The sequence below is a fragment of the Juglans regia genome, chromosome 11 (assembly GCF_001411555.2).
Source record: "Juglans regia cultivar Chandler chromosome 11, Walnut 2.0, whole genome shotgun sequence".
Lineage (NCBI taxonomy): Eukaryota > Viridiplantae > Streptophyta > Magnoliopsida > Fagales > Juglandaceae > Juglans > Juglans regia.
The window spans coordinates 29,778,193-29,799,829 of record NC_049911.1 but is presented as its reverse complement, the minus strand read 5'-3'; the positions used below and the strand labels follow the sequence as shown (position 1 = coordinate 29,799,829).

The window sequence follows — 21,637 nt, the reverse complement described above, 5'->3', positions numbered from 1 at the left end:
TATACAGAGAGAGAGAGAGAGAGAGAGAGAGAGAGAGAGAGAGGGTAATTTGTTTGTTTGCTTTTTATTTATTTATTTTTTCCCTTTCTGTTCATGGCCAATTAATATTACAGAGCTTAAGCATACAAAGAACCTGACAATGTCTAACTGGATCTCTATGATGCTAACTGGATCCTTTTCGGTTCAGACAGATGCTTGGGTCAAAGTTTTCTGAATATATATATATGCAATTAAATATCAAGCTTGTACGATTTCAGAGATTTCGGTGAAAAAGACATGAAATCACTCTCCATCCCCCACATATAGATCAGAGAGAGAGAGAGGAAAAAGCAGATTCCATTTCAATCTTAGGTTTTAGGTGCATATAGATGCAACATAACTCATACTATAATGTAATATTATATAATGATCAAGTATAAGCCTATTGTTTTGTGCTCCTATATATTCTTCCCCTTGGTGCAACATCATATTATCAAGGTATTAACGCTCCCAAGAGAGGCGCCCACACGCACAAACACACAGACACAGAGAGCAAGAGATCGAAGGGATATGGAGCTCAATGAGCATGGTTTCTTAGAGGAATTACTTGCTCTAAGAGTAGACACTTCGGGAACCATTCCAACACCAATGAACGAGTTCGTCTCTAATGGCTGGACTTTTGATTACTTTGAGCAAAACCCAGCCATGGTTTTTCCAAACTCTTGCTGCGAAGGATTCTCTCCGCAGCTTGAACAAATCGTTGATACCTCCTCCTACACTCTCAATGAAGTCTATTGCCCATTTGGCAATGCATTCTCAGCTTCACAGCTTACTGATTCATCACTTAACACGCTGGACACACCGCCTTTTCCTATGCAAGAAGACTATCCATTTTCCATGATGGAAGAAGAGCTGGGTATACTTGGGGACGAAATTCACAATCTTGAGGTGCAAGCTTCTTGCAAAGCCGAGCCAATCCAGTCCCCAGAAGTCCCGGTTATCAACATCGGTAATTGCCAAGAAGTAAAGAATCCAGCTAAGAAGCTGCAGGGCCAGCCATCAAAGAATCTTATGGCTGAGAGAAGAAGAAGAAAGCGATTGAATGATCGCCTCTCAATGTTAAGATCCATTGTCCCTAAGATAAGCAAGGTAAAGCAGCGAGACTCATTTCTAATTACTTGGATTACAACACTCTAAGAATGAGTGGTTCATATTTATATGGAATCTGATGTGCTTTGTTTGGATTTTGAATTGAAAGATGGACAGGACGTCTATACTTGGAGATACTATAGAGTACATGAAAGAACTCCTAGAGAAAATCAACAGTTTGCAGCTAGAAATTGATCAAGGGAGTTCAAACATTACGGGCATTTTCAAGAATGTAAAACCAAATGAAGTCTTGGTTAGAAATTCACCAAAGGTAAGAACTCTGCTCGCTCTACTCAGCAAGATCCTCAAAATTGAAGTCAAACATGAATTACTTACCAAAATTCTGAATGTGGTAATTCCACGCGTTGCCTTGGCAGTTTGATGTGGAGAGGGGAAATGTGGATACAAGGATTGAGATTTGCTGTGCAGGGAAGCCAGGGCTGCTGCTATCAACAGTGAATACCTTAGAAGCATTAGGCCTTGAGATTCAACAATGTGTCATTAGCTGTTTCAATGATTTTGCAATGCAAGCTTCTTGCTCAGAGGTACCAAATTTAATTAATTTCCCTATGGTGGAAGTTTTTGTTTTTTTTTTTTAAATCAATTTGTTGAACAAGTGATCTTAATACCGTCTTCACTCCTGAAATTATAGGATATGGACCAGGGAACCCTACTAAGTTCTGAAGACATAAAACAAACGTTGTTCAGAAATGCTGGATATGGGGGAAGATGTCTTTAAGGATCAAAAACAGGAAGAGAAAAAGGAATTGGGGTTCAAATTTTTTAGAGATTGGTTTTCAAATCTCTGTATTTTCAATGAGGTTTGTCAAGTGAGATGTTCAAGTTTTCATCTTTTTTTTTTTTGTTTTCCGATCAACGTTTGAATAAGAGATTTCTATTCCTTGAGAGCTATCATGATCTATGTAATTTTACCTAAAAAGTGAATATGTCTATTAATTAATGAAACTGCCTTTTCTACATTCAATCGCCATAATGAAGGTGAGAATATTTTGAGATCATCTGGGACATGACTTCACACCTATGCTTTTTTTTTTAAAGCTGTCTCAATAGTGATTAGTGCTTTGGCTCCACCACGAACCAAGTTCCATCCTGTGGTTCTTAAATTTCCTAGTAATCATATATAGTTTGCTAAAATATGTCAAAAGGAAAAAAGATAACTGTCGCCTTTAAATCTTCTCTGATTATAACATCAGTACAAGGAGCTGGAATATACACGGCAAGTTATTATCGTTGTTGTTCTTATTATTTTTTATATATTAGAGAAAAGGGAAGCAGGGGCCGGGGGTTTTGGCTTTTGGCCTGGGACTGGGAGTCTGTCTTGGTTTTTCCTTTGTACATTTGTCTAAAGCCTAAAGCTATAATCCATGACTTTCAGCCACTAAATGGTAATTAAAGCAAAATGATTAAGGTTGCCACTTTGGAGTTCAGGAATTTGAACCAGAAAGCGCACTCAGAAATGATATGATGGCACAGAATTTCAAGGTTTCTCCAAGAAGCTTCACTGCTTCAGAAGCATTCAGATCAGTAAACAGCAGGCTGGTTGGACCAAAAGTGGCTTATTTTGCTTTAGGGTAAAAATGGTTCTCGTAGACTAGACAGGTGGAACTGCCAAAAGGCTAGTTTTGAATTCATTCATATTCAGAGCATGTATCTATCTATATATATATATATATATATAAACAACTTTCACAACATTAATGTTGGAACTCTCCATCTTGTAGTACAAGAAGATGTTTGATCAATACATGAGTACCATAGATAGATAGTCTTTTATATATTTTATTTTTTTACAGGGAGTCATGAGTACTACAAATAATATGCAATGAATGATCAGTAAGATGCAGCAAGGTCAAGTCGTCAAGGAGCTTCACAATCCTGATCACTAACATTAACATCGTTGTATTTTCTAATTAATGGCTTTGCCAAGCGCGTTAAGTCTAAGATTTCTTCACATCTTGCTGATCCACTATACATTTTTATTCCTTCCCCCTTTATCCTCTGAAGAAGATTTAAAAAATTATATATATTCAAGCCCAAAAACAAATTGACATAACCCTCTAATCCCTAGAAAATCTATCATAGCTAGATTATTAAAACGAAAAAACAGATAAAGATAATCATATGTCGAATTACATCATAATATTTAATATTAGCAAAATATTATTAGGTCCACCTCCAAAGATAGTTGAGTTCCTGGCTCCACTACACCCCTAATTGCATTGACAGACTGTTTGACAAACAAATACTTGAAAGCTCAAAACTCCAATGTGTTCCACTACAATAATATGATGATCCGCTCTATTTTTTTTTAGAAGTGCTTGTGAAATCACCATTCATCATCCACTCTATATGTTGAGAAGTGGTAGATTTTAATTTGTATTATATTCTTAACACTCCTCATCACGTGTGGGCCAGTTTCTTTCTTAATGAGTAGGTCCAATACGTGGAATGTTTAATTAAATGGGTAGAATGTAGAGTCAGGGTTTGAACTCAATATCTCTGTTCTGATACCATGTGAGATCACTACTTATCCCAAAGTTTAAGCCGATAAGAATAGATAGATTTTATTATTTGTATTATATTCTTAACAGTTCTACACATACAAAATAATTATATAAAAGTAAATTATATATACAATCGTGAAGTGTGTAAACGTCGCATAATCGTTTTGAAAAATAATAAGGTTCACTATTAAAAAATTAATTTTTTTCATGTGAGTTTCATATTTTATTCATTTTTTTCAAAACGATTATACGGCGGTTGCACAATTCAAAGTTGTAATTTTTTTTTCTTTTTGCTTTTTCTTTAATTCTAACATTTTTTAAAGATTTTTAAATATTTATTTTAAAGAAATTAATATACTAATAATAAATTTCTTAACTATTAAATAAAAAAATAAAAAATAAAATAAAATACATAAATGATCAAATTGTAAACATCTTTTTTTTTCTTTTTTTTTTTCCACGTATTTGCATTGAAAAGGTTTACTTTTCTCATAAAAGCACAGTGGAAGAATTTGCCAACCAGAAACTTAACTTCAATGAGTGATGAGTTGTAAAGCGTTCTGAAGTCGAGATCACACTGTCATGTATTTTCTGCTGCTTGACTAATAATGATGTTTTTAAGTTGGAAAAACATTGGGGGTCGGCGACCAATTATCAAGTGACACATAGACATCCTAAAAGCAAGTTAACTAGACCCGCATACATCCAAACTATCTCTCCCTCTCCCTTTCTCATCTGCACTCAATCGACAAAAACCCCAAAAAAAAGTCTCCCTCTCCTTCTTCAGCATCCACGGAGGCGTCCACAGAGGTATTCACAGAAGCATTCGTCGATTGAATGAAAGATAATATTACATCATATTTATGATGTTCTAAACCCATGTTTTGAGATAATATTAGCATGTATTAGCTAACTCTCTAATGAATTTTTAATATTTTTTATATAGGAATCAACAGTAATGATAGACTGTCAGGATGGAAGTAAGTCAAGAAGTGTAACACTAGAGGAGGCCACGGATCCAATACTTCTATGCAGCTCCATTGTCCACAATATGGCCTACCAAGCTGCAAACAAGAAGGAAAACTCAATTCCATTGAAAGGTTTATGGCCAATAGTTACAATATTGGGGAAATCGAATTCTGATAGAAAAATTGTGCCGACAGAATCGCTGGCAAACCACTTGCTTGGAAAGCTCACAAACCCAGGCAAAAGTACGTGAAAACAGATGCAAAGCATACATCCAATAAGACCGAGAATGATGAAAATGCCAACAACTGGGTTGAGTGCAGATGGGGGAGGGGGAGGGAGAGAAAATAAGAGGGAGAGGTTGATCGAGTGCATGCGGGTCCAACTCTTTTGCTTTTGGAATGCCTAAGTGGCATTTGATGATTGGCCTGTGTGAAAACTAATTTCACACCCAACTCACTTGAAGCGCCTCTCTTTTAAGTCATAGAATACCATAAATCATTAGGAAAAGAGTAATGTTAGAGAAAAGTCATTATAGCAGTACATACTTTATATTCACTATATGACTACTTCTAGTTAATTATTTTTAATACTCACTTGAAGAGATATGTGATTTATATGATGCAAAATGGATACTCTCAATAGTAATTTCTATTTATATTTATACTTAGTAAAATTATCTCATGCCTTTGAGTTTGTACCTTCAACGCGCGACCATTAATGTATTTTATTTTATTTTTAATATTATTTTTATTAAATAGTTAAGAGAGTGACTATTAATATATTAATATTTTTTTATTTTCTAAAAATGTTTAAAAAAAGTTTGATTTTTTTTAAAAAAAAAAAATACAATTTCCACAAGAGTACACAAACTTGGGTGACATGGTAGCACTATTCTTGTTAGAATATAATTTTTTAATATTATTTTTATTTTAAAATTTGAAAAGTTAAATTATTTATTATATTTTATTTAAAAATTTCAAAAAATTGTAATGAAAATTAAATGAGATGAGATGAGTTATATTATATCATTACCCAAACAAGGCTTAAATCTTTGGAGGAGGCAGTTTCCAAAAAGGACAAATACATCATTAAAGCTCCGTTTAGTACTCAAACTTAGCTGAGTTCAATCTAATTTTTAACTGAATCTAATATATAAACATCCGACTGTAAAATTACTCAACTCATCCCAACTCAAAACATTCTTACACATGGGATTCGCAACATTTTTTAACCTCAAACATCTTTACATGTGAGATCCATAATTTTTTTTAATTTTCTATAAAAGTATTAAACTCATATTAACATCTAAATATACTTTAAACTCAGTTTAGATGAACCTTACATAACTTCCTCTACTACTAAACTCATTACTATTTATAAAGAACTCAACTCAATTGAATTCAATTCAACATCCAAACGCAACCTAAATCTTACGTCTATTCACACTGTCCTTGGCAACGAACACATTAGTTCATGCAAACAATTGCCACTTAAGGTTTCTGTTTAGTATAGGGAAGTACGTACAGGTGCTATCCGGATAGTATGCCATATGCACGCATAGTTCAGAACTTCAAATTACATCATGTTATCCTGAAGTGTTCAGAACCAGCAGGCCAACCACCCTAAAGACAGTACTATTATTACTTAAATTAGTATGTATCGTAGTGCTCAAATATAAGGAAAAAAAAATTAATAATATACCGATCTGAGGATATTGTAATATGCTTGGCTTGGCTTTCTTTTCTGGGTGTAATGTCACAATCTTGCCCCACAACTTTTCTTCTGATGTTATTTTTGTTCTCATGGGATCGGGTCTCATTTGTATAACAGCTAGGATCCTTTTTAATTGTCTAATTGATGGGAATCTTTTGATATGACTGAGAATTATCCTGCTTTTTTGGAAAAAAAAGAAGCTCCATTTATGCTACAATAAAAAGCCCCCAGCAAAAGGAAGAAGTTGAGGCATTTCTAAAAAAATAAATATAGGTAGAAATTATTATTGAGAATATCTATTTTGTATATATAATGTGACATCATCTAGATTATATATCTCTCTAAATGAGTGTTAGAAATAATCAATTAAAAATAACTACACAGTAAATATAAAGCGTACACTGTTATAATGACTTCTTTTTAACATTTCTCTTGATCCGGAAAAATGCTAAGATATTTAATTCCTTTCAACAGCATTTACCTGACTACTAACGCAGAAAATCCTTATTTATATCATTATGTTTGTTTGCTATAAACTTCGGTTTTCCACTCTCTAAGTTCCTATGGTGATTGTTGTTCTAAATGTCTACTGGCATGGGCCTCCCAAAAATCAAAGAGGCCTGTCTAAATTCGTCTTGAATGTACTGTTATTGGGCCTTGAATTCTACAATAAGCCCACCATGGGAATGCAAACACAAGTTCAATCCATACACTCTTATGTTTCTTTCCTCTCTTCCAAATTAATTCGTAGATCTATTTAATTATTTATTTTACCGGTAGTGTCAGAATTCCAATTAGGGGTGGAGAACTGCAGAAAACTAATTAGTAATTAGTGGAACCCCACATATCTTTAAGGAAATTAAAATCCGTTTTCAGATACTTAAATTAATTCCAATTTTAATAGTTTTTTTTATCAAGATTAGAGTGTAAACTGAGATAATTAAAATCACAACGACAAGCACGAGATTATAAGGAACCTTCCCCACCCATACGTCTTTTCTTAATTTTGACGGCCGGGATTGATTGCTTTTAAAACAAAATAAGCAAAACGTTTAAATGAAATAAAATGAGATCACGCCTTTTTTCCAAATTATAAAGCTTGAAGTGAAAGAGTAGTCATCATAAGATAAGGTGATCATTATATCATTTTTTAATGCGCATTAAATATAATATTGATTAAATATTGTAAGACACACTTTAATACATAGTTTTTTTTGAGAAAAAATATTTTTATTCAAAAATTTTTCTTTCCTTTCCCAAAACCTAATCTCAAACTAGTTCTCGAAATTCTCAAAATATTAATTTTCCAACATTTTTTTGTAACCTAACATGCTCTTAGATCAGTTGGAACAGAAATTTTAAAGAAACACAAATCTGAAAGAATGATTATCATGACCTCATTATAATCACTATAGTTGTGTGGGCGCCATGGCGCGCGTTATTATGATTAATCTTGATATGAAATCCGCAAAAATAATGGTCATAATTAGCCTCATTATTGTCAATATATATATATATATATGCGCAGGCGCGTGGGGATCTTGATATTAAGGATTTGTTTGTTTTTAGATATGAGATGAGATTAAAGTTAAAAAATTAAATAAAATATTGTTAGAATATATATTTTAATATTATTTTTATTTAGAGAATTGAAAAAATTGAATTGTTTATTTTATTTTATATTAAAAATTAAAAAAATTATAATAATGAGATGAGATAAAATATTTTTTGAAAATAAACAAGACCTAAATTAAATCCAACTCGAGATTTACCGATCATCATCTCACACCGATTCGTACTTTTATTTATTTGTATTTTTTTAATGGATGTATAGTATATAATATTTTCTATGTTAAATACAGATAAAGAAGCCCTTTTGTTTTCTGCGGATAAAATCAAAAAAAGAAGCTGTTACATGCATGCGTACGTACGTGTTCCTGCATTTCACTTTCGCATAAAGAGCAAGGGTTCTTTCGCTATAATTTAATAATCATCTTATTCATAAATCAGATAATTGAAGATATTTTAAATTAATCAATAAATTATTATATTATTAAATAATTTAAAATTATTTATTATATTTTATTTATAAATTTATTATTTAATATCATATTAATAAAATAATCATCGGGAGGATAATAAAAATTGCGATGAATAAATTTTTTTCTTCTGAAAGTACCTACCTGAATAGATTGATCGTCGATCGAGGTCACAGGTAGAGTTTAGTCTTTTGCGTCACCATCCAATTATATATATTATACGTCTTTTCAGTCAGTTTCTGGTGTTACATACGTAAGGAAGTGTTCTTGACTTTTGCTCAGAAGTAATTATTCAACCAAGAACTCTTTAGCAGCAAATTGCAGGCCGGGATCGTGCTCTACATTGAAAACTAGAGTGCTCTAAGCAGCCGTGGGGTTGCCTTTACCCGGTAAGAAGATAGAACCAGCAGCCAGCTATTCTTCTTTATAATTTCAAAGGGATTCATTCAGAAGTACTAATCTTGCTGAAAACTCAAACCGAACTTTCTATTGGCTAGCTCTTTCCATGCACTTGGCCAGTTTTCCTGATCTATCTTAGAGCCATGTTAGGTCATAAATTATAATGCTCTCCACTTTGTGTAGTAAGTGGAATCATGAAGAGATTGAAAACGACCTAGACCTAATATTTGGAATATTGACATCTCAGGATCACTTTAATTAATATAGACATTGTAGCTTGTCACATCATTATGCATTCATCTGTTTTGAGATAAGCGTAATAGAAACTGCCATACTATGCCCCATTAAAGACTTGATCTTGCATTCATACATACGTTTTTCACTATGCCCCATTGTGGGGGACCTTGCACTATGGCATGACGTTTTTCGTGACTGTACGTACTCTTTCTGGTAGCGATAAGAAGAATTAGTACTGTCATGTATAAGTTGTACGTACCCGAGGTTTTGGCGTTTGCGACCCTCCATTATAGAAATCTCTATTACAGCGGTTTTTTCAATAACATCGCTGCTAAAAAGTTACGTACATCGTTTTATTTTTCTGATCATACTTATCGCGTCGAGGCTCATGCGGGCTCGATATTCTTAATTTTCTTTGCCCATCGTGGGGCTTAAATTAAGCTCACTTCCCCCCTTATCCATCTTTATTTTTGGACTGTACTGGTTGTTTTTTATGGGCTTTGAGAGCTGATCTGCAAAATCTGCTCAACACAACTTGACCTGAATCTCATTCTGTCTATGCTGTCACTCTCTTTCTAGAACTCTCACCTACATGGATCTTGCGATGACCACTTACAATTGAATTATTTCGTCTTCGAAAATCTTTATTATAGCAGCGGTCAACAAATCCCTACAAAACTTTGGACATTATATACAGCAGCGGTTTAGCTTTGAGTCTTGACCAATTCAAAGTTTTGTACATAAGCAAGCATGATACGATGCAACGGTTTTGAAGCCTATAATGTGATGGTAATTACGTCTGTCGTGTTAACGAGTCGTGTCACGATATAGATATTATATTATATGCATCAATTCGAACATGACCCGTTAAGTTTATTGTGTTAAAATCTCAAATCCTAATACGACCTATTAACAAAACAGGTTGACACGACACGATTGATTTTGACCCATTAGTGAATACTACAAAATAGTTTAACACATCACTACTCAATCTGTTTCAACCCGTTTATGTAAAGGGTTGAATAAATCCAAAATTAACCCGTTTGACCTGATTAAGTTTAACATAATTTTATATAAATATTAAAATCATAATATCTATATAAAAAAAATATAAAACTAACTACAAGTTTAAAATTACAATCCAAACAATAAAAGTATTAAAATTAAAACCACAACAATTTTACTTTTAGATATAAAGGTATAATTATAAATTTAAATTTCTTAATGGATTATAATGGGTCAAAACAGGTTAATCCGTTATCAACCCGTTAAGCGATTATATCTTAACGGGTTGACCCGTTTTGACCAGAACTCGTTAAGACTAAATTCAAACTTATTATTATAGTGTTTTATTCTTGTTGGATTAAAGAGTCGTGTTACGTATTGTTATTTTTATCTATAATAATAGCTCTGTAATGTAATGTTAAAGTTAAAACGAAGATCTTGCCACGTGTGGCTCTGTGCAGACGTACTGTACTCGTCTTAATGCATGCATGTCTGGACATGGGTTTCGAACATCCCTTGAAATTACCCTTTATAAGCACCCGTGCTTAACAGCCTCATGATTATTGAGGAAGAAAAACGTCCCGAAAACTAACGAGGGTTCTTGAAGATGGCGTCTGTGAGTGTCATAACATCATAAGGTGGGAGACTTTTGTTTAGAGGGTTGGCGAGGTGCATGGTGGGGGCAATTGAACATCAACATACAACAGTAAAGTTAGGACAGAATGATACATGTTGCGCAAATCTAGCTAGCCATGTGGATCGATGAGAAAGGTTTTGGGTGGTTTGGGTGTGGGTTTTCAAACATTTCAAGCATAAGGCCGATTCTTGATGATTAGTCCGATCATGATCATGAGCTGATGATCAGGGCTAGATAATGGGACTTGAATTGATTTGTGTTTTGGTGAGAATTTCGCACAGCATTGCACTGTATAAAATAAAGCTTAATTTTTGGTGGCTATAGCTCATCCCAACTTTCGCTAATTGGGTTTAATTTCTTTTAAATTGTATTAAAGTTTGTCACAACTCTGTTGCTTATTGTTTGATTCTGATCTCTTCCGACCAATCTCCTGTATTTGGCGCGCTGTCTCTACTTTTAATTAACACGTACGTGTGTAGAAGTTTTTTAACAAATAAGGCCATCCTAGTCATCATTCTTTTATCAAATTTGAAATAAAAGAGTCAAGAATAGATGACATATGGTCTGGTTTTCAAATAGAAGAACTAGATTTTTAGATTTTTTAACATTTTTAAATAATAGATAAATAATATTTTTATCTTAAATTATGCTTGTCGATGTGACATATTTGAATTGACTATCCATTAGATTATTTTGTGGAGTTTAGCATGCAATTAGTAAGACACTATCTTTTTATTATATATTATTATGGTTTTGGTAATTAAGTTAGTAAGACATTAATTGATTGTTCGTAGATTAGTTGAATTGGTGGTGCCCCCATACAAAAAGAAGCAGCCGCTCTCCGTACCAAACGTAGTGTACGTCCGACTTGTACCCAACCCAACCACTCAGAATTAAGTAGTACTAGTCCAGTCTCTATAGAGATGCCACCTCCTCCACTCACCATCATATATACTAGGTGCATACCACCAACGACCTAGCTAATTTGTCCACTTTCTATACTCAAGTTTAAATACGTTCAGCCTAGCACAAATTAAGGAGAAGAGCTATCTAGCTAAGCAATAACAATGGAGGATGAGGAAAGCAGCTCTAATCGGCCATCCATAGGGTTTCCTTTGGGTTTAGGTCTTCTTTTGATCATGTTATTCTGCATGGTTGCCTTCTACGCTGCTTGCCTCCATTGGGACAAACTCAGATCCCTCCTTCAATCTTCTCCGGATGTCACCTCCGATTTAGAAACGAATAGCCCCAACTCCCCTCGTAAACCTGCATCTCCACACAAGGTACGTAGATGTTTACTTTTCCTCCCTTATCCAAGCTTTTGCATGTTCCGTATTGGATCTAGCACCTAGTTTTCTTTGGGTACTTAAGATCAATAATCGTGCTTAATATTGTACGTTTTACATACGTAAGAACTATGAAAAAGAAGAAGAAGAAAAATTCAGATTTCTTCGGATTTAGATTTTTGCTTTATCTTCTTATTAATTTTGTCGTAACAGATGCCGAAAAAGGGTGAAAACCGAAGCCTCTCAGTGTTGATGCCCGGAGATCAGGTTCCAAAGTTCATAGCAATTGCTTGTCCATGTCGACCTCCACTGCACACAAAAGGCTCAAATTGGAGTGCACAAGCTGCCTCGCAAATATCCGGTCTTCCCCTGACACAACTGCATGTATGAAATTATAGGCAGGACGCCTTCAGGTTTTTGTATGGTTCTGACTTCAGAGTCGAGTTTTATGGCTTTTAATTCAAGGATGTCCATGTCGACATGGCATTTCTTGGGCCATGAACGTGTACAGTTGACAAGTTTCTATCCCTACTCGCACGGCAAGCCCACACAACATGAGTACAAGTGTGTTTATTTGAAAGCAAATCATATCATGCCGCTAGATCACGATTATCCATGTACGTTCATCATTTAGTATCTATGTCCTTGATGGGTTTGAGGACGGACTATCATGATTCATGACTCAATTCTGTCTTTGGAGATCAGTGGTTGCATGCAGTTCCCCCCCGCATCGATCCCTCTTTCTTGGTTCTCCATAATTTGTTTATTAAGAGAGACTATTCAGATGTTATTTTGATAACGTCTAGATAGATAGTATTCGTTTCCGTTGTCTCTCCCTTCCCTTTTCCTATGAAAAAAAATATTGCCACTATAATTAAGATCCTGTAAAGTTGTTACTGAAGAAATTGAATCACAGGTGTTTGAAGAAATGTCTCACACACCGTGAGAGCATATCGAGACCCATCTACTATTTATATAGAACATGAATAATTACAGAAAATGAAGTAAAATTGCAAGTTGTAAAATATTCTAGAATCTATGCTTATTTCTGTGATTGCCATCTTCGGTTTTGATTCATGTGTAGTTGCCTTTGGTGTTCTTTGTAGCCGTTAGGTCCTCAACAGGCTGTGTGCTTTCCTTATTGGAATTTGTAGCCGTTGAGTCCCTTGGTTGATTTTGTTGCTCTGCATGCTTTCCTTATGAGACTTTGGAGCCGTTGCTTGATTGTTGTGGTTGCTCGATGGTGAGGCGTCAATAGTTACGACACTATATCATGTCATTTTTTCAAATCCGAATTATTGTTATCGAATTACAAGAATGAGAATTTATTTGCCCGCAATCATATTTAGGAATTTTAACAACCCATCATTTACCATTGGAAGGGGCTTAATCCTCTTCTAAGGACCCGTTGGGTATTATCATGAACTTGGGTCATGACATGGTCCAATAAGCTAATGAATACATGGTTTAACCTCATACGAGTCTAATCTGAATGGAGCTAGACCACTAACTGCCCGAGTATTTCGAGATGAATAGGTTATCGGCTCATTTGGAGATAAGATAAGTTTTAATATATCTAAGGCTTGAATTTTAAATAACAGATGGGACTGTTATCGAATATTATCTGAAGAAATCACAACTATTTGTAGGTTTCATATACAATTATGATCTTATCTAAATATTTGGCAGGAGAAATCATATTACTCTTCCCTGACTTAGACATTGAAGGTGTCCCATCAAACCCTCCAAGCCCCTTTACTCTTTCATTGCAAGTGATCGCTTGTGAAAAGTTGTGAAATACGTCCTTAACAACCATCTTGTAATTTTTTAAATTCCAATACATATGTGATAAATAACAGGCTAGGACTTTAAAGAATTAGCACCATGGAAATACTCGACGGTTCTAAAGAATCCTAATCTCTGATACTATCTATATATCTATTGAGCTAGATTCATTTCGAACGCATTTACCCATTTTGATCATTTTGAATGCATATTTTTATTATAGTGCATGTCTGTATGTATTCGTTGCATAAGTTTTTAATTTATTTGATTATTTATCACATTTTCAGGAAAAACAGTACATGAAATGGAAAACAAATATAAAAGAGGCCAAAGTGTCAGTACTACTCGTAATTGCTTACTAATTTAAACTTCAAAATTCGATGATCTAAAATGCATTCATTTTGCTACCTCTGATCAAGAGAGCAAGTACCACAAATGAAAGGCACCATGCAATAAGTTGTTTGTAAAATGCACTAGTAGTAGTGCATGCGCACGCATGCTTGCATTTTTAGTTTATGGTGCGACGTTTGTTGTTGGCTTCGTGAATCACGATGCACATGAATAGAAACCTTTCACCAACGTCGGCATCGTATTTTTTTTGTTTGTTCGGAGCAGGCCATAAAACTTGGTGTGACGAGCAATGTTTGGGCTTAAGCTAGCCCAGCCCATTCATATTTAGTAAAGACATCAGATAAAAATTTTGAAATGAGATCTATTTCCAAACAAGACTTAAAATTTATCGTTATTTAAGACTTTAAAAAAGATTATTTTTCATCGTAATTTTCTTTTTTATTGTCAATCACACTTGTGCATTTTAAATAATTATCGCATAAAACTATCTAAAATATATTACATCAACTGATATAATTGAGAATGATGAAAATAAAAATAAAAAGAATAATTATTCTAAAGACTTTGGACTCGTGCCTTGTTTGCAAAATTAATAAAAAGAAAGCATTTGTGCTAAACTATGCGTGCATGCATAGCATCTTCAACTCCTGAAGGGCGGCCTATATCCACTTAAAATATTTATTCTCCACTTGGAAAATGATAACTTTTAATTAATCCCACACTTTCCGTGCATGAGTGCATCTGCTACATTGGCCATCATTAAAGAACATCATAGACCAACCATTTAATTGATAACCATTCTTCACAAGTGTGTTTAATCAAAGTTTTTTTTTTTTTTTCTTTTTCTTTATAATTTATTTATGTTTGCAGTTAGTAGGGCGTAGCTTTCACTAAGTCATATTCCACACGTGGGCTTGCTAGGATGGGCCCGTGACAAAGGCCGTGATCCTTGAGCTAATCGGCCTGCATGTCGCTTGGCCGACAGAGGGGTCTATAATAATTTGCTTTTGTCGGGCTTTATACATGACGCGGCATTCTATTATTGGACGAAAGAAGGAAGTGAAAAACTATGCAGCAGGAGTTGACCATTCTCTGGTGCTAAGGCCCACAAGTCTTGCTTATTGGGCCCTATCCCCAGCATTTTGTCATTTGCCATTGGCTGTAGGGCCACACCTTAGCCTAGGCTTTCCGCCAGGTTTGGACCCACTACGGTGGCAAATCCCACAATATCAGTCTATTACCCTGTTTTGACCTAGTTAGAACTTAGAGGAGTGTAGAACATAATTTTTATTCAAGAGTACAATTAAAGATGTATTTACTATATTAGTGACGTGGAATTAATTCACAAGATCTATCCATTTATAATTTTCTTACAAAAACAAAACTCATAATATGTCTCTATTTTCTATTTATTTAATTAAAACAAGTTGATAAAATTTTAAAATTTAAGTTAATACGAGACATCACTCATTTAAATCTCGATTGTTTGAATGGCTAACCTTACTCTTCATTGTCGAAGTCCAAGGTGATAGGGTGTTAATGATGCATGCGAATATGAAACAAGACATGATGACAATGCCTAACAAAGCATGGATAAGATGTTGTGCATATGTCAATGTATGGTTTTTTAGGGCAAAGCGTGTGAAGGTGGTGACAATTAATGATGGTTTTAGTCAATCTCCTCCTCGAGGAAAAATATGTCATAAGACCATTCATTCGCTTTCATATTCTCACGCGTCCCTCACACTTTTGTACTATAAGTTCTCCTTTGATTATATAGATAAGATGAAATAAAATTTAAAATTTTAATAAAATATTATTATAATATTATTTTTTAATATTATATTTATTTTGAAATTTAAAAAATTTGAATTGTTTATTATATTTTATATAAAAATTTTAAAAAAATATAATAATTATATAAGATGAAATAAGATGAAATAATTTTATCTATATAACCAAACCAGGCCTAAGTCATCATTCATTGATTTTGGAAATTCAACTAAGTTGCAATTCACTTTCGTCCTTGATTGGACGATGGTCCATGGGTGAGCGATTTCAAGACAAATGTTAAAATGTATAATTTTATTTTAAGGTCTTTAGACTATATATTATTTATATATCATAATTTGATTTAAAAGATAATATATGATTTGCGATGTATATGCCAATATTAAAGGAAGTTATATATCTGGTAGAGATCCAACAACTCAAAAATTAAAATCCATTTCTTGTCCCACCACTTCGACTGAGATCACCAATAAAAAGACATTAAAAAAATCATATAAAGTTGTTGTATTATATGTGTCTTAACCAATGTTCAAAGTACACGTTTCAATCGTTTTTATTTGAATTATATTTTCAGTGGAAGATATGATTTTACAAATACAAACACAAAATAGACATCAATAAACTTTATCACAAATTTATAGTTGCAAACACGCACATCGTATTACTTCCCCATGTTTTTCCTTGTCCCCTCTAAAGCTGAAATACACCGCCCCCAAACTCATGCTCCCGGCTCATTCTACTCTAATAATCCTAATTTCCCAGCGATATCTCAACCTATTATATATATATATATATATATATATATATATATATATATATATACTTCTTTTTTTTTCTTTAACAACCTTGCCTAGGCCATCTAACAGAGTAAATCCACACTCTTTCTTTTTGTTTGGGGTGGTGGGTGTGGTTTAAAGAGGGAATATAGGGGTGGGGGTGCCCTACAGCATGTGAAAAATACTAGGTGGGATCCATGTTTAGGGACTGCGCATGTGACTGTAGGGGGTATTTGTAGCATTAGATTAGGTATCTTGCATGTAACATGGGGCAACGAAGAGGGAATCTCGCCCAGAAAAATAGAAATGTAATGAGTGGAGTTGTTGAATTTGATATATTTGGCTAAACAATACCTGATTTCTTTGTTCCTCATAATCACATTGCTGCTATATTTCTTTGATATTGTCCTCTGGTGCTGGTGCCACGTTTAAGATAAAGATAGAGATCTTTTTTTTTTCCTTTATGTAAAAGTAATAAAAAAAGAATTACTTAAATTATGTTTATATTAAGATAAAAATAAAGTTACTCAGATCCGATTTTTTCTTTTAAAAAAACTAATTTAAAGAATTTCTGCCTATAATGAAATACAAAGATGATAAAATAAAAATATTTTTATAAAAAATGAATTTCATGGGTGCAAACAATCATTTGGAACCACAAGTTCTAGTGAAAAATTAACGATTTAACCAATTTCGTGTAGAAAAACTTTCAAGAGTACGGTACACGGGACTGGAATTTACTCTGCAAGGGTGGGTATGGGTGATACCCGCATATGCAAGAGTGAGGTCACCCCTTCTGTGAGATCCCTAATTTTTCATGTGTTTTAATTCCTTATTATTTATTTAAATGTGTTATTTTATTTTAATTTATTTTCATGTGCTTTCGATTTGGACTTTTGATTTGTAGTGTTTCTATTTTTGTTGGGTTGTGTGTGTGTGTGTGTTTTATGTGGCCCAGCCGTGTGGCTTAAAGGGTCCCAGCTCGTGTGAGGTGAGGACCCACACGAGCTGGGACTCGGCTCTTCTGTTTTTTAAGCCTAGCTCCAGCCGTGTGAAACGACACCGTTTTGGAATAATCCCTTAAGGTTTCATCTCTTTCCTCTCGTGCCGTGTAAGCTTCTTCCTCCTCCTCCTTCTTTTCTTCTTCTATTTTCTTATGGGTTCTTCCTCCTCCACCTGCTGCCATTGCCACCACCTCTTTTCCTCCACCTCATGGCATCTCTGTGTGTCACTCGGTAAGTGTTTTGCAACAACACTATCATGCCGTCGCTCCGATGTCGCGTCCTTTCTCTCCTCCACGGCTTGCACTACCGGTTTCACTTTCTCTACCCGTGAGCCACACAACTACCTGCTATCGCCCTTTTTAAACCAATCGTAGTGGGAAGCTCCAATGGTTGAACTGCCATACTTGGCCTATTAAATAGGCCACGGGTTCCCTCAATTAAACCTTCCATTGATTCTTCCTCCCCTCTTGTTTAAGCTTTTCCATCTTGCTTCTTGTGTTTAAGTTTTATTCTGTAAATTTTGGTTGTAAATCTGAGATATTCATAGTAGTTTTGTCGTGCATCGCCGTGAGCTCTGCCTTGCGCCGCTGCGTGCACCACCACAACAGAATCCTCCCTTCCTTTTATCTAACCCTAGACCAAATTTTTCCTTGTGAAAAATTTACTAAAATTGCTGTTGTTTTGCCCTTGAATCACTGTTGCCGCCACCCTTTGGCAACACCCCATTCGTATGATCTTCCAGAAATTTCTCATCTTCATGTAAGTAATTTTTCAACGCGACCCGTGAGATTTAAAATGACTTTATTATAATAAGTATTTATTTGTAGATTGTTGGTTTGAGATGGGCCTTGGGCCGTTGAAGTGTTGGGATTAAATTTCAGTTGATGTTGGATTTGGGCCTTGGGCCGGATTGGAGGATGGGATTACACGTGTAGTTGGTTGTGAAACTGTATATTTGTAATAGATGTGATTTAATATAAATGAGCAAATTACTATGTCATCTAATATTTGTTGTCATGCATATTTATCATCTTTAATAAATTGTTTTATGAAGTCACGTTGTCTGTTTGGAAACTGAGATTGATGGTATTAATTATGTGGGTGCGTGTGTATCACGACCCCAAGTCGAGATGATGCATTATCTCGGTGGAGTTCCTCTGATCATTTGAGAGCGTAACAGACTAACGTGACGTTCCATGAGTTGTCGTAAGGCGAAGACGGGGGAACGGACGAAATGGTAACGCTCTCATACCAATTTTGTGGTCCCTTGTTGGCGGGGATAGATGATGCTTGGCCATGTACGAGCCGGGCGCAGAACTGAGCATCGCTCATTACGAAGTCTCATGCACGGAAGTTACCCGTGGTGTGACGATGAGAGTCAGGGTGTGCAGATGGTTCATAGAGGAGACCATGGTGCATGCATAAGAAAATAATGGATATACATATATATGGGCCAAATGAGATTTTGGCGTGAGTGATTAAATATGTATTTTTGGGAAAGATGTTGAAATTGTTCCTTCATGTTTGACCGTATGTGGTCGTGTTGGTTGTATTAATGTATTTTAAATCTCTTGGATGTGGTTTTGGTTGATTACTTGTTGAAATGTCATAATCTTATTGTGGTGTATTACCTTACGATTCCGTTTTATAGTACCGTAGATTTTGACGCAGAGGCCGAGTATAAACCGGAGGCATGACTTACTGACATGTTGTTCGGCGATATGAGATTTGTCTCCCTGATGTTATGTTGTTTTACTGTAATTATCTGTCGGATAACTGTATAACTCTTGTAAAGAATATTTTATTATTTTAAACTTTTTGGTACTTAATAAAAAATGAAATTTTTATTTCTCCGCTGCAAGTACTTTATTATACACTTTTTGCATGTTGTATACATTCTGAGCACTTATCGTTGGGGTGTGAATCCATGTGGTCATCATCTAAGTGTCACAAACTTCACTAAAGTAACACGTAGGGGTTGAGGGCGCCACACCTTCCCCTTCCTCGCCCCCACACATGCTGGGATAATGTTTTAACCCCCGCACCCCGCCCCCAGGAGGCGGGGGCGAACATCTCATCCACCTCGCCCCTTGCCCCCCACCCTCGCATGGCTGGTGTAGGGTAGCCCGCCCGCTCGTCCATACTAGGGTGGGGTAGCAGGGGTGGGTCCCCTTGTCCATCCTTAAGGGTGGGTCCCAATGGCCCTACCTTAGAGAGATTCTTGATATTTTAAAAAGAATCTATATAAAAAGTGAACATTAATAAATATAAAACATCAGCGTTTGAATAAAAAGATGATAACAAGTTATTAATATATATATATATATATAATTTATGAATATTACTTAAAATTAAAAAAGAAAAATCCTAAAAGATACTCTCACGCATGAACGTACTACTTATGCTGGGGAAAGCACCATGATTGCATCCAAGGAATGCGCAATATGAGTAAAAGAAGGTTAAATGGGGGCAATATGGTCTTTAGGGTGAGGGGCTTCCTTCCACGTCTTGTACGACAGAACACAGGAATCACTGCCCAAAAAGATTAGGACACGATATGATTCTCTATATTGCCTTATCTTGAACTAAGTTGGAAAAAAACGACAGGGAAGGGGGAAGTGATTTGGACACGTCCTAGTTTTTGATTGATGGGATGTTGGGCTGAAACGACAAGCTTCCCACCATGATTCCTGTTACAGTGAATGCGCAATCCCATCAAACACTTGAACACTGGAGCATGTGCTTGTGTAATGGCTTCCCTTGAGAAATCCGATTGTCTCCTTCTCGCTCAGCACTTTGATTTTCATAATGACTTCTTTTATAAATTTCATTCATATTATTTCTCTGCACACAACGTTCTGCTGTGAAATTGATATATCCGTTTTAAAGTTGTCCACTTTTGTGATAATTTGTTGAGGGATATGATCACGGTCCCTAAAGAATCAAAGATCATCAGTTGGTGCCATTTCAAACTTTAAAACGTTGGCACACCTTATAGAGTAGTCCAGATTGAAGACTTCTACCCTCGTCTCTTTGCATGGGATTGTTTAAATTGCCTGCAATTTTGTCCAAAACAAGATTTAAGCTAATTCCAATTGCACACTAATTTCATATACCCTCTCTTTGCGTGATAATAGTACTAATAGGGAATTGCTAGATCTAAATTTGTAAATTGACATAGTTTGTTGTGATATATTAGATCTATTCTTTAATCTAACTATCTGACGTATTCGTTAATTTCTAGTTTTTTTTTATATAATTTATTTATGGATAAAACATTTTTCATGGTAATATTAGCAGGAGATTATGAAATAAAAAATAAGAAAAATGTTATACCTATAAAGAGATCCTACAAAAATAAACTAATAAATTGATATAGTTTCTTATTATACATTAGATTTATTTTACAATAAAAATATATTTACAGTCTAACATACTATATTAAGTCACGTCAGTTTAACTTATCATATAAACGTCAACAAAAGTTTATTTTTAAAATGTATCATATGAGTTTGTGAGTTTATTTACGTACCATTTGACCGCTAGGCCATTTTGGTCTTTTTTTTCTCATTTTTTATGTTTTTTTTAACATATTTAAATATTTTAAAAAAATAAAAAAATATATCAATACATTAAAAATCATTTTCTTAATTATTAAATAAAAAAATTAAATATACAAATGGTCAAAATAAATAGACAAAATAAAAAGACAAACTAATATTTTTTTTTTATAAAATTTATTTGCAAGTAAAGCATTTCTTAGAAAATAAAAGTAACGTGTGCATTTGAAGACGAGGTCGCAGACCTATTTGCTCTGATGCCCTCGAAAACGTTACTAACCTTCGAAATTCCCACGCCAGTAACAAAGTTTGAGTTTTGAAGGACATTGTACAGTGGAAGAAAAATCAACGGCCTGCGTTGAACGTCTCAAACTTCCCCTCAAGTTGTTCGGCGGATTATAAAAATGGGGAACAGAATATAATGTGCTAAAT

At 34.7% G+C, this 21,637-nt stretch overlaps 2 protein-coding genes across 2 annotated transcripts; both read left to right on the top strand.

Moving 5' to 3' along the window:
• Positions 1-450: 450 nt before the first annotated feature.
• On the top strand, positions 451-2,090 carry LOC108991342 (transcription factor bHLH93-like). Its single transcript, XM_018965536.2, has 4 exons — positions 451-1,128; positions 1,238-1,399; positions 1,506-1,673; positions 1,781-2,090. Exons 1-4 carry the CDS (start codon positions 550-552, stop codon positions 1,865-1,867), a joined length of 996 nt encoding a protein of 331 aa, XP_018821081.1. The 5' UTR covers positions 451-549; the 3' UTR covers positions 1,868-2,090.
• A 9,534-nt stretch (positions 2,091-11,624) lies between these two features.
• Positions 11,625-12,937, top strand: LOC108991313 (uncharacterized protein At5g65660-like). Its single transcript, XM_018965494.2, has 2 exons — positions 11,625-11,935; positions 12,152-12,937. Exons 1-2 carry the CDS (start codon positions 11,720-11,722, stop codon positions 12,326-12,328), a joined length of 393 nt encoding a protein of 130 aa, XP_018821039.1. The 5' UTR covers positions 11,625-11,719; the 3' UTR covers positions 12,329-12,937.
• Positions 12,938-21,637: the final 8,700 nt, after the last annotated feature.